This window comes from Protopterus annectens, chromosome 3.part1, assembly GCF_019279795.1.
Source record: "Protopterus annectens isolate FY-2018-M chromosome 3.part1, PAN1.0, whole genome shotgun sequence".
In the NCBI taxonomy this organism is placed as follows: Eukaryota; Metazoa; Chordata; order Ceratodontiformes; family Protopteridae; genus Protopterus; species Protopterus annectens.
The window spans coordinates 1,529,144,983-1,529,159,857 of NC_056732.1; the positions used below are offsets into that span (position 1 = coordinate 1,529,144,983).

General features: G+C 39.2%; 1 protein-coding gene across 1 annotated transcript in view; it reads left to right on the plus strand.

The window, feature by feature from the left end:
• The window catches only part of ABCB8 (ATP binding cassette subfamily B member 8), a 1,506,569-nt gene that overhangs the window by 860,401 nt on the left and 631,293 nt on the right, over nt 1–14,875 (plus strand). The window contains exon 11 of the mRNA XM_044067605.1: nt 12,973–13,109. Coding sequence (XP_043923540.1) covers nt 12,973–13,109 — 137 coding nt within the window. The remainder of the gene's footprint in view (nt 1–12,972; nt 13,110–14,875) is intronic.

Genomic DNA, 14,875 nt, shown 5'->3' on the forward strand with positions numbered 1-14,875 from the left:
CCTTGCATTCAAAAGGAATTTTTGTGGTGGGCTCAGGAATGTCACCTAAACAAGGGACTCTCTGTGACCCGGCCAGAGGCGAGTCAAATTCTAACGACAGATGCCTCAGACATTGCTTGGGGAGCTCATCTAAATGGAAAGTGGATACAAGACAAGTGGCCTGCCAGACTACAGCATCTACATATCAACATGAAGGAGATGTTAGCAGTCCAGTTTGCATTAATGGCTTTCAAGGAGTTACTTCTTCCAGGGCAGGTGTTGATTCTAACAGACAACACAACTGTCATGTGGTACATCAACAAACAAGGGGGAACACATTCTTACCCATTGTGCAGGCAAGCAATGATTTTATGGGAGACTGCGCTAAGCTTGCAACTAACTCTTCAGGCAAGGTTTCTGCCGGGAGCACAGAACTCCTTAGCAGATGTGTTAAGCAGACAAATCATGGATCCCCACGAGTGGAAACTGGATCTTCATGTATTTCAACAGTTGACAGTGTCCTGGGGAACTCCAGACATAGATCTGTTCGCTTCTCCACTAAACCACCAGCTGCCAAAGTTTTGCACAAAGAGGTTTCATCTAACAGCTTGGAAAGTGGATGCTCTTTCTTTCAGTTGGAAAAATCTTCATGTGTATGCGTTTCCACCTCTGCCTCTTCTTCCAAAGGTGCTTCTAAAGGTCAGACAAGACAAGCCAAGGATGATTTTAATAGCTCCAGATTGGCCTCGGCAGCACTGGTACCCATTACTGAGAAGTCTGGTAAAGAAGCCTCCATGGCCTTTACCCTTGATTCCACATCTGTTGTCTCAGAAGGACGGTCGTCTGCTCAATGTCAAGCTTCACTCTCTTCATCTAACGGCCTGGCATATTCTGTTTTGAAAGACAGCAGGTCTCAACTTCCTCAACGAGTTTTAAATGTGATTATGGAAGCCAGAAGACCTAGTACAAGGAAAGTGTACGCAGAAAAATGGAAGAGATTTTTATTTTGGACTGCAGCAAAGAATTTGGAGATTTCAGAGCCTAATTTGAGTGTGGCTCTTCAATATCTTACTGAGTTATTGGACAAAGGTTTGTCTTTCTCTTCCATTAAGATTCATGCTGCAGCAATTTCAGCTCACTATGATTGTGACCCACCATTGTTTTCACATCCTTTGTTCAAGCAATTTCTTAGAGGGGCAAAGAATATAAGACCCCACGTAGAGCTCCTACTCCTGCTTGGGATCTCAATTTTGTGTTGGAGAAACTTACTCTACAACCTTTTGAGCCTGCAGCTACTGCTGAACTGAAATACTTGTCATGGAAGACTGCTTTTTTGTTGGTCATTACTTCTGCAAGAAGGCTTTCTGAGTTACAGGCCCTTATGCCGGCGGCTCCTTTTTTGATTTTTCATAAGGATAGGTTATCATTACGTACTAATCCTTCCTTTATGCCTAAAGTGGTTTCTAGTGTGGCTTTAAACCAAACTATTCATTTGCCTACGTTGTATGCAGATCCCCAAAATAAAGGGGAAAAGATTTTGCACACTTTAGATGTACACAGGCAATTGCGTTATTATTTGAGCAGGACTAAGGATTTTAGGCAGTCTCAGCAGTTGTTTGTTTCTTTTGCTTTGAGTTCTCAGGGCAAGCCTGTGTCAAAACAAACTATTTCTAGGTGGATTGGGTTTTGCATTGCATTTTGTTATTCCCATCATGGCAAGGAGATTCCAGCTGGGATTAGGCCTCATTCCACTAGGGCTACTGCCACTTCAACAGCTTTTAAGGGGGTGGCAACTAAGGATATTTTGGGGCAGCTACTTGGAGTTCAGTGCATACTTTCTCTAAGCATTACCACCTTCCTCTCTACTCTAAGTCTAGGGCTGGTTTTGCCACAGCTATTTTGCAAGGCATGTTATCAGCTCCTCCTTCCTTATGATTTGCCAGCCTCCCTTACCTCTGCTTTGGGATTCTACCCAATAGTTAGGACTGCAGCAATGTGGAATGAAGAACATAGTACAGTTTTGTACCTACCATAAATGTAGATGTTCGAGGATCCACATTGCTGCAGTCCAATTTACCCTCCCTCCTTCCCCTCTGTGTTTAGGGGTGGTTGTGTAGGTGAGGTTCTATTCTGCTAATTTTGTATATTTTGTATATATATATATATTTTGGTGCAAATACATTGGGAGTTTTTGGTTTTTGGCCTTATCTTTTCAGGGTCTTCTGACATCTGGGGCAAGAAAAGACTGAGGATATGACGTCGGTCATGCGCATTAGTACCCTGACGTACTGACGTCAGTCTAATGCGCCCTGACCGACGTCAGCCATATACTTTGGTATTCGGGCCGACTGGACAGCGGACTACCCCAATAGTTAGGACTGCAGCAATGTGGATCCTCGAACATCTACATTTATGGTAGGTACAAAACTGTACTTTACGTTTAACAGGTCAGTTATTTAAAGGCAGTTACAGATAATGGTAAGAGGGTCCAGGGGAGCCAATTAGAGGAAAATGTGGACAATGGAAAAACAAGGAGGCAATCCCATATCTTAGAGGGTGGCCCTTATTCGAATATTCCTGAAAAACCAATGAGGGTATACCACCCCAGTAACCTGTGGAACCTCATTCTTAGTTTAAACATTTTTATTTTTAATAAACAAAATATGACAACATCAAATCAGCAGCCTGTGGATCCTCATTCTTAGTTTAAAGGTTTTTTCCTTTATTTTTAACAAACTGAACATGACAACACACCATAAGCTATCGCTATAGTGCTACATTTAAGGAAAAAACATTCACCTGTCATCATCAAGTCCAAGTAATAGAGTGATTTATTCTTTTATCATATCTCTTTCTCTTATTTCTAGCCTATTTTTAAACTCCTTTTTTCATTCTATCCCACTCAGTGGCTATTCCCTTTTCTCCTCCTTGATTCAAACAACTACAAAACCTTACCAAAAAACTTATTGCCCAAGACAAGAAAAACTTCTACTTAGAGGCTCAGTCTACCCACTCATCAAACCCTAAACAGTTTTGGTACACCATGAACCAAATTCTTCACCCAAGAAAACCCTCCATCCCCAACAAAACACTTCTTAAAACAGCCACCCTACTAAACAATTACTTTTTAGACTCAATCTGCAAACTAACCCCTCCTGACACCAACCAATCACAACTTCCCTCCCCCTTGAGCACCTGCCCCTACTCAACCTTCTCCCCGAAACCTGTTCCCACTACGTATGTAAAATCTCTTCTGCAGAAACATAAGCCATGCTCTCCTTCCTTTGAAAGTCTACTCCCTCAATATCTCAAACTTGCAGCCAGTACTATAGCATATCCTGTATCAATCCTTATTAACCATTCTATCAAAGGAGTTAACTCCACTAACCCATCTAATTTCCACCCTATAGCCATCCTCTCACCTCTCTTAAAAATCCTAGAAAAATGCATTCATACACAGGTTCTCAAACATCTGCTCCAGGAAAATCTCCTCATCCCCTCTCAATACAGATTTAGACCCCACCACAGCACCTCCACTGCCCATCTTTCCTTCACTCAGACTGTAGCTGAGACTGGAGACAACAACAAACTGGTGTCATGCTTATTCCTCAACCTCTCCAAGGCATTTGACATTGTCTTCTACCCTAAGCTCCTTACAAAACTAACTGAACTTAACCTCTCTGCATCCACTAGTCATTGGTTCTCTAGTTATCTTACTGACAGACAGCTATCCCTTAGATGGCTGTCCTCCTGCTCTCCCATCCTACCCATCAAAACTGGTGTACCCCAAGGATCTGTTCTTGGCCCCCTCCTCTTTAATATTTTTACTAATAATCTTTGTTCTGCCTGCTGCACATCCTCTCTAATCCAGTATGCAGTTGATTGAACTCTTATTACCCTCTCCGACAACCCTACTGACCTCCACGCTCTTACACAAACTTCATTTAACAGCATAGAGCACTGGCTAGCCAATAATCAACTCATCCTTAACCCAAAGAAAAACAAGCTACTACTTTTCCTCCCAAAATCCATGGCCAACCTTAAGACATCCTTCATGCTCTCCTCCCTAGATTATGCTATCATTCATGCTGACTCTCATGCCAAACGTCTAGGTGTCACAGTAGACGATAACCTGAAATTTGACCTTCATGTCCAACAATCCATCAAAGAGACCAATCAAAAACTAGGTCTGTTGTACAGAAACAGAAAATTCTTATCAATTTCCTTTAGGACCTCCCTGGCTCAATCCTACCTCCACCCCAGCCTACTCTACGCTTCCCCTATATTCGTCCACCTTCAAGCAAATCTTTTAACCAAACTCAATCAAACCTACAGCCAGATAACTAAATTTGCCTGCAACTTTCCCCATAAATCCCACTACTGCCTTGCCCTCAAACAACTGCAGTGGCTTAAATTCCCTCAACTGTTACAACTCTCCCAGCTTCAAATGACACATTTTCTACTTTACATTTCTGCCGACTGCCCCTTCCTGTCTACCCTCCTATCCCATACAAACTGCCCCAATCTCTCCACAGCACTGACCAACATCTTCTTGATACCTACAGACCCAATAAAACTATAGCCAAAGTATTTTATAAATGTTCTATGTCTCAAACCTGGAATAAGCTCCCTAACAATTTACGATCTATCCACTCTTCCTCTCTCTTCAAAAAAGAATTGAAGAGCTACCTAGGCAACTCCCCCCATGTACCTGTCACCAACCTACCTATTACCCACTCAACTGTTCCACAGTGCAGTAGTCCTTCCTAACCCCAGTCTATATTTTCTTAACAGAAAAGAAAAACCTTAATAACATTTTTTCATGCATTATGCATTGCACATTTTATAACAACTGTAATACACTCCATCGTTACATATATTACACAGTTCCTACCGTCTCTTAAATCTCATTTCTCCTGCTCAACATCATTTTGCATGTATTGTTCCCTCAACTTTCATTTATTTCTGTGGAATTTGCTGCTCCTGTTTTCTAAAGATTTCACTTCCAATTCTTTTATCTATTTAATAATAATCATTACTTTAATTACATCTGTCTTAGATTCTGATTTCCATTTTCTATTAATTGTCTTTACTAGCAGCCAATAGTATTAAACTTAATAATGTTTTACTATGTCTAGGCAATTCAGATCCCGTGTCCCACCTCAAAGGAATAATTTCTTCAGTTACAGCAATTTGCACTCCCAATACTTCTGACAAGTGTAGCCTGTAGTGTTGTTTTAAAATCTGCCATCTCATCACACTCCTAGAAAACATGTTCCCAGTTACCTCTCTCTTTTCCATCACATCTCTAGCATTTGCTATTTACCATGTGTTTGTTGCAAACTGGGAGACATACATATGTCCTTCCATTGTTCCTTTACAAACTGCTTTATCAGTGTCTCTTCCCAATCTTTTCTGACTTATTCTTAATTATCATGCAGTATTTTACATGCCCTGCAGAGACGACCAAATCACCTAGGGTGTGTAAAATATTATCCTTCATTGTGGGACAGATGAAGAAATGAGGACATCAGAGCAGAATCCAAAGTAGATCCAATTGCAGAGAAGGGCAGAGAGAACAGATTACAGTGGTTTGGTCTCATCTACATAAAATTAGAAGGCAAGAGGAAATGAGGGCATCCAAAAAAGAGATGGATGGGTTCTGTGAGAGAAGGTCTGCAACAGTCAGGCATGACTATCAGAGAGGGTATGAGAGTGGCATTAAATTGAGAGAGATGGTGACAGTTGACATGACACCCTGACCCCATGTAAAAAAATGTGAAAAAGAGGATTGATGAGGATGGTTTTACATGCCCTGTTACTTATCCCCTTTTTAGCAGCAGCTTCTGTTTTAGACTCGACTAAAAAATCTCCTAGAGTTGGCTTCCTCTTGGGACTCCTCTATCCCTTTCTCTTTGCTTGTACTCTGGTATCAGTCCATGGTAATGAATGATATTTCCATCCTGCAGTGCAAACTTCTGCTTGGTCTCATCCTGTTCTACTATCTTTCCCTCTCTAGTTATTTATTCCCAATGTCGGGGTTCCTTTTAAAGTTTTTTGCTAGTGATCAAGCCCTGTTGTGCTAAAGGTTTTTGTGCTCTGGCGTTATCAAAAATATTTGCTTAACAGCAGTCTTTCACTGCATATTATCCAGCTACTCCTTTATTTTCCCTTTAGCACTCAGCATTTGCACCTCTTCTTGTTTGAGATTCCCCTTATTCTGCAGTATTTTAACATTTGTCAGCTCCTCTAAATAATTTTTGTTACTTAATCATATCTCCTTTTATTTCTACTCTTATTTTTAAACTCCAGTTTTATTTTATCCCACTCACTAGCTATAACTTAAGAAAAAAAATTCTATCTCCCTAATAACTCTCGAATAATTTCCACTACCCATTCTTTAAATTTCCCTCTTTTTGACAGGTAGGTGAGGAAGCCCCAGTGTCTCATTTGTACTTCATTACCCTTCATTTTTACCTTAGTTATTGGCACATGATCTGAAATAGTCATTGGATGTGTGTTGGTTTTCAATTAAATGCACATGTGCATGTTTAGTATAATTTCTCTGTTGTCTAGCCCAGTATTGTACTTTAGGGAATAATTTGTAAATTATCTCTGCATTCCTACAACTGAATTCACATCCTCCATACCATATATCTTCAGAAATTTGCCCGCTTTTTGTTATATTTTCCCTTCTATGTCCACCAGATACATCCTCACTGCTGCAAGTCAAGTTCTAATGGCTGCTGATTGCTGATTATTTCTCCCAATTTTTTTAAAGTTCCATAATATAAGTTTTAGATGGAATACAAATACATGCATCCTTCCTTACCAGTAGTCTCCTTGTTACCACAAATCTACCATTACTGTATTTTCTTCCCTCTTCTTTCTCTACGGGAACTCCTTTAACAGTTACTATAAATACTCCCCTTTTCCTTTGTCCCTGACACTCTGATGAATATCCATCCCAAAACCCTTCCTTTATCAGATTTACATGCTCATGTCTGTGTGTGTCTCCTGTATCATTGCTGTTTGCACTGTGCATTTCTTAATAGTATAATTCAATATTTTTCCATTTTGCCTATACCTGTGAAACCATTCATATTTCAAAATAATATGTTCATTGCTGCCATTGTGATTAAAAGTTATTATTCCTACTATTCCTATATATATCACCTTCTTTTTAAATGTCTATTTCCAGCTTTTGTGTTATGTGCACCCATTGATAGGTTCATAGGATGGTACTAGGCTATCAGCCTGAGGGCCTATACAAGCCTAGCCATAACAATTCCCTGGATATTTCTTCCCACAATATTTACTTCCCTGGACCCCTATCTAGCAGGGTGACTGATGTGATCCCCGGGGTGAATTTCCTATCTCCCATCCAATCGTCAAGGTTCTTTTTGAAGAGGGCCAAGGAGGTGCTCTGCTTGACATGTATGGGCAGTTGATTCCAGAATATGGGGAGTCTCTGGGTCAGGAACCTATCCCTCCACATGTTTTTGTTCATTGTGATGACAAGGTTTAGATCCCTGGAGCATGTGGCTTTGAGGGATTGGGATTTCTTTAAGTGGAGCATGTCCAGCAGTTCAGGGTTTGACATGGCCTTGTATGTTAAGCAGAGATCGCGTCTGAGTAGACTATATGCCACAGAGTATAGCTGGAGTTTTTTAGACAGTCAGCATAGGGCATCTGCTTTAGCCCTGTGATTTTTTTAGTGAGGTATTTCTGTGGCCTTTCCAGCTGTTGCAGATGTCTTGTGAGGTACATACCAAAGGGGGCATTGTACTCTACAACGGGTCTAATGAGGGACGAGTACAGTGGGACAATGACCTCATTTTTTCTGGATGAAAAGCCATTAGTGATGAGGTGTGCCACATAGAAGGATTTCCTGACTGTTGTAGTGATGTGGTTATCAAAGGTGAGACCACTGTACACCTGTGTCCACAAGTCTCTCATTACACTTTCGGTGTTTAGTGTACTGCCACCTATGTGGTAATTCATGGGTACATGGTTTTTCCCAAAGGGGATAAGTATACATTTCTTGGCATTAAGCTTGAGCCCATGGCTCTGCCACCAAGCATGTGTTTCTGTAAGGCCCTTTTGATATTTGGTCGATTGGTCTTTTATGCTTTTGTTTTTTTATCATCCTATTTGAACCTATATCACATTTTACAAGACTTTTTGTTTTAATGAAAGGACTCAGTCATAACAAATCCGCAGGACATGACCATGACTTGTTAATTTAAAACAAAGACACAAAACTATATACATCTTCAAGTAATGAAGTTTAACCCTCTTGATAGAAACAATTGCCCCAAATCGACAGCTATACACATAGGCAAAACATAAGGTTATCCCTGCTGAGAAGCATGTTACAGCCTTTGCTTCTACTTAGACTTAGGATGTCTGTTCTTGTCTTATATTTATTCCCTTCCAAGATGTGAAAATAGTTTCAAGAAATGTTTACCTTATAGGCTTGAGAAAAGTGCAGTGACTACCTTTAAATAAAACTAAATTATATTCTGTTCTAGTATATGCATTAAATTATTTAGTTACCAGAAAAGTTATGTGTTAATCACTTGCAATCATTTCAAACTTTGTCTTGTTTTGCTGAACTGCTTGCCAGCATACAATGTCCAGACCTCTCAATTTATTGCTTTCACCTTTAGTCAGCTTGTTTCCATGGAAACATGAGATCAAAATGTACAGCTCCACTCACCTCCAGATTTCTCAACTAGCACTGAACATTTGAATGGTTAAAGAAAACTATATATCACATTGTGGTCTCTCATTTTTTTAAAACCCACTTGTATTCACAAAAAATAAGGACATTAATCCATACAGTCACCTATGCAAAGATAAAAAAAATCATTTGTACGTATATTATAATCTGTGCACTATTACACCCCATCTACCACCCCAGAAGCTTTGGATTAAATCCTATTGACTTAAACCTGCTTTTGTCCAGACTTTCTTCTCTTTTCACATTGTAATGCCTACATTTCTTAATGCTAAAAAAAGAGAGAAGAAGAAAAGCACCTGTTTACTTTAGTATCTTTATTACATACAACAGCCACTAAAAGTACTTCACCATATAACATGCAATGTATATCATAAAATGTTTTATACAAATACTGTTAAGAACAAAAATTGTTTTACTTAGTTACTTTTTCCCTTTTTTCCTTTTATTGTCCTTCCGAACATTAATGATGTGAAGTGGGGCATGTGCCTGTCAGTCCTCCAACAAGATTAACAATGTCTACAAAAATCCAATCTTTCTCAGCCACGTTTTCTTGTAAAGCCTTATTTCACAAATATGATTAATGCTTTATAGTCTCATATTTATTCAATAATTTCAGTGTTGCTGATCTTCCTATATATCTCCATCTGCAACCTGGACTCTGGTAAATCCAAGGTACACCAGATTCTTCTAGTCAGCTCCTGTGCTGTTTTTTCCTGTTTATCAAGCATTTCCTTTGGAACACCGGAAATGGTTTCATTGGCAAAGTCTCTCCATGAGTCTTACAGTCAGCAGAATCCCATTCTGTTTGATGGCTTGCCCCTTGTTGGGCATTTCCCCCTTAGGCTATTCTACATCAAAAAATTACTTTGATCCTTCAGGGAAAAAAAATATTCTGAAGACAGCTGGATACAGTAGCTTGAATGTCACACCTGCCTATCGGCACTCCTTGACATCTGGGATAATCTTGCGTCTCTTCAGTCTGGTATAATCATTTTCTGTAAATCCTTTGTTTATCTCTAGGGTAAATGTCACTGTAATCTGCAACTTGCCACATCATCAGTCCATTTCTCGTCACTCTCAAACTTATGCCCACAACTGGTTTTCACCAATACCTGAATAGTTTTATTTGAATCTCCCAGCCATATAGTTTTGCAACACTGCTTACCAGCCCACCTTTATACTTCTAATATAAACCTTATGATAGTCGTGTATTATTGTCTCTGAACCTGCTTAATACCCCATCTTTTTAACTGCAATATTAACATGCTCTGCCCTACAGAGTTCATTCCATCACTTTCATTTCTTTGAATTTCTAATCACAAGACCTATTATTTCTTTGACAAACTCACTAATATAGCTCTTCAAACATTCAGCATTCAACATCTACTAAATGTTTAAGTATTTTATATACTATAATAGTTTCCTGTATTTCGTATGAATACAATTAGCAATTGTATATGTAATTGTTAACATATATTACTAGATGTCTGTTCATGTGAATTACTGTCTATTTAAAAATGTTTGTAATATTTTGGAGCTTTTCTAACAAGGCCTCCATGAAAAGAGGTTTTTGACTAATGCCAGTCAGACAAAGTGATAAAAGCAAAACAAAATTAAAATGATACACTGTTGTAAACCATTATTGACCTAGTGTTGTTTTATGTAAAGTGACAGCCTCATCCTAACCAATGGATACTTTGTGTACTAAGTACTATATTATCCTTACTTGGGAATTGTACATAAATACAAAATGTTGGCCAAAGTAAACCTAGCTTTGTGGCACTAAGGGATAAATCGCTGACTGTGACCCAGACAACCTGACTTCAAGAAGCAGCTTCCTCCTTAAATGTCTTCTCGTTAATTTTCAACATATTTTTTTCAGACAGAGCTACATCTTTCTGAGTTTTTTTTTTCCTTATCAGATGGTCCATTCCTATGGCACCCCAGTGTGTGTGTAATGTCTGTAAACATGCTGGTTCTGCCATCCATTCCCACTGTAATGCTAAGGACCTTTATATAAAAACAAAACAAGTCCCCACATTAGTTTAAAGGAGATGAAGGCATTAATTCAGGCCCAGCAGAATTTCTCCCTTTCTTGGAATCCAGCTCCTTTGACTGTTCACAGACAACACAACAGTCATGTGGTAGTAAACAAGCAGAGGCCAGCAGATCTTATGAACTGTGCAGACTGGCTCTCTTGGCATGGGATCAGGCCACAAAAGCAAACATCTCTCTCCAAGTTGTTTACATTCCCTCACAGGAAAGTGTCCTTCTCACAGACTTTCTAAGCAGATCAAGGGAAGATCCTCACAAATGGATGATGAACAGGTAGATCTTTCTGGACATAATTCACAAATAGGGAGTGCCTCAGATAGCTCTTTTTACCTCCATCGACAGCAAACAACGTCCAATCTTTTGCCCCAGAACTTACTGTCCTCACTGGTAACTCCCTATTGGCCAAGGCAGCACTAGTTCCCACTTCTCCTCTACCTAACCAAGGGCCATCTCCAGAAGCTTCCTTCTACAATGGACTTGCTCAGACAACAGAAGGGATCACTGTTTTATCCCAACTTGTCATCCTTCATCCTGACATTATCAATAATAGGAGTCTGATTCTTTTTCAGCATCAGTTTTCTCAGGGTGTGCTTAAGGTTCTCCAGGGGGCAAGAAAACCTGCTACCATAAAATCTGACATAACAAAATGGAAAAAATTTACTATATGGTGCTGGCTTAAATGTCAGGATCCACTCCGGGATAATATCCCAGTCATCTTTTCTTATCTTCTTTTATGAGCTTTCTCTCTTATCTATGTGAGCTCTTGCAGACTGGTCTTGCATATTCATCGATTAAATCAAACACTTCAGACATATTTGCATGGTTACCTCTAGACCTGCCACTGCTAAGACAGACTAGAGGTAAAACAGTACTTAAAAGGTATACTCCATCAGAAACCTCATAGGAAACCTATCTCTCTTGCTAGGGACTTTGATTTTGTGCTGGAAAAGAACTCACACACCCTCCTTTTGAGCGAGCAGTGTTTGCTTCTCTAAAATGTTGTACTTGGAAAGCTATTTTGGTAGCTATCACTTCTGCCAGATGAATCTCCAGACTACAGGCTCTTATGGCAATTCCTCCCTTTCTTGTTTTTCATAAGGACAGTGAGTCTTTAAGAACCAATTCTTCCTTCATGCCTAAATTAGTAAACAAACTGGCCCTCACTCAGGGCATTAACCCTCCCACTTTCTTCCCTAATCAACAAAATGAGAGAAGGAGAATTCTACATTCCCTGGATGTGCATAGACAGCTCAGATTCACCCTTAGTAAGACCAATGATATTCACAAATCTGACCAATTGTTAGTCTCTTTCCAGGATTCTAAGTTAGGAAACCCAGTTTCAAAACAAACTATTGTTAGCTGGATTTCAAAATTCATTTCCTTTTACTACACTCTACATGACAAATGTTATCTTTTCCAGCAAATGCCCGTTCTGCTAGAGCAGTGGCTTCATATAGGGGCTGTTACAAGGGGATTGACTGCCAAACAGCTTTAGAAGCAGCTACTTGGTCTCCTGTGCATAATTTCACCAAATGTTATACAGCGGGTGCCTTTTCTAAATCCAGAACTACCTTTGCCAGGTCAATCCTCTCTACATTACTAGATAATTGGTCTACTTCCCTTCCCTCCACCCTTCACCCTGCTTAAGCTTTGGGAATCACCCAACAGTTTGCAATACCACAACAGTGATCTAAGGAAGGGCACAGTACAGTTGTGTAAAAAATTGCCATAACAATAGATGTCCTACTGATTACTGTTGCAGTATTCCTTCCATCCCTACCTTCCCCTTTTTTGTCATCATGGACCAAGAGAGATCACTGTCTGTCTGCCTTTCCCCTCTTAGCTAACCAGTTTATTTTGTTTTTCAGACTTTGTCCAGCTTACTTTCTTGGAGATTGTCTAAGGAATTATAGTCATACATCCATTTATGTACCCTTGTGTTTGTGGGCTTAGGCTATATGTTGGATGTATGGCTGTATGGAATGTTTTAGTGTTTGTACCCCAGCTGGACATCCAGGTTATTGATGAGATTACCCAATAGTTTCAAATTCTTCAACAGCAATCAGTAGGACATCTACTGTTATGGTAAGTTCTTACACAACTGTACTTTATTCACACAATGCAAATTTGTAATTTTTATGGATTCTGTAACATTACAAAAAAAGTTGAACACTTTTGCTGCTTTTTTGTAGGTTGTCAGGGGACTCACAGCTGGAGCAAGAGTTTTTGAATTTATGCTGCTCGAACCCCAAATACCACTAACTGGAGGCATTAAGATTCCTTATTATTCTTTGATTGGTGAGGTTCACTTTCAAGACATTACCTTCAGGTAAGTTATCCTCAAAAAGGAAATATCTAGTTACATTTCTTTTTGCTTTTCAGAGTCCTTTTACTGATGACTTTTCAAATAGTAGACTTGTATAAGTTGTGCCAGAGTACTCATTCAGGTGTTTTCTGTGCAGAGCCTGTATGAAAGGTAGAAAAGCCAAAAATGAGAGTTCTGAATCTAAAAATGCCTTTTACTGTATTTTGTTTCATCTTTCAGTCTTTCAAGGAACCTATTTATTCAAAAACTGAAACTGGATTGATAATTTGTGAAGGTATCTGTAACTTGTCTACAGGGTTTTGTTTCCAAAGTTATGTTAAGGTTTCATAAGTTCTTTCTAAGCTTATGTCCAAGGAGGCCACTGAGAAGCTCAGCTGCATCACACTACTGGTAGGAGACTAACAATGCTCCTATCAGTTATCCTAACAAGTTTAAAAAGATTGTTAGGGAAGTAATCTGAATGATATATAAGGACAGCCTAGTCCATAAATGTGGAATATGTTAGGTTGGGCAACCATTTGCTGGTGTTGATGTGGTTCAGAGTTGTAGCAAGGGCAGATTGATGGAGGTATGGATGCGGTTGTAGGAAGCCTATGTTAAAACAAAACAAAGGTCCTTTGTTTTGTTTTGTTATATCAAGCATAAGACAGTTATGGCTCTGATCTGATGGCATAGGTTTAGGTCTCTAGAGAAGGTGTTTGCTTTACTAGTGGGTCTGTTTAGGTGAAGAAGTTCGAGAGCTGGGTTATTCATTGCATGGAAGGCTAAGCAGAGATGACCCCTCAAGTCTGTATGACAGAGTAGAGGGACAGGGATTCAGAATATCTAAGGGTGCTGAGACCTGCGATCCTTTGAAGAAACATTGAAGTATCTTGTGTTTCTTTAGATGTTTAGCAAGGTACATGCCAAACTGAGCATTGCATTCACTGATTGACGTAATAAGGGAGGAATAAAGTATGGCTAACTTTTTCTGACCTTGAAGAAATACCATGAAGCATAAGTTTTGGAAGGTAGGAGGGTTTTCTTACCACCAAAGAAACATGACAGTAAAAGGAGACTGTTAACAAAAGTACCCAAATCCTGGATAAAAGGGTAATATTTAAATGGAATGATATCTGTAGGGTAAGTGGAAGTAATGCTAGATCTGTCAAAGGAAACCATACTGCATTTATTGGCATCACATTAAGCACTTTTGGTCTAACCTTTGCTGGAGAATTTGAGTATCACAGTGGGATTTGATAACCACCCCCTGTTTTCCGTCTTCAGCAAACTTGGTTGGCAGTAGCCCTGTTATATCCACTCGATGCCAGAGAAACATATACCAGAGAAGAGTGGCTCAAGGTAGAGGCCTGTGGAGCACCACTGTGATGCTTTCTGTCTACTGTTTATGGGATAATGCTTTTTCAATACCTTTATTAAGCTATCACTTAAGACATAGCCATACATACATTACTATAGAAAAAGTTAAACCAAATTAAATTTTTTTTCATTTTCATACATTATACATTACATATATGTTTTTATGACAATGTCATTCAGTCCAACATTATAAAAATTGCTCAAGTAATGTCTTCCCCTACACCTCACTCCTCCTCCTGAACATTATTTTGTGTGTATTGTTCCCACAAATTCCATTTATTTCTATGTAACTTGCTCTTTCCCTTTTCTAAAGATCTCACATCAGTTCTTTTACTTCTTTTACAATATGCACCATTTCGGATTTAGATGGTTTAGATTTTTATTTTCATTTTTTAGTAATTGATTTTTGG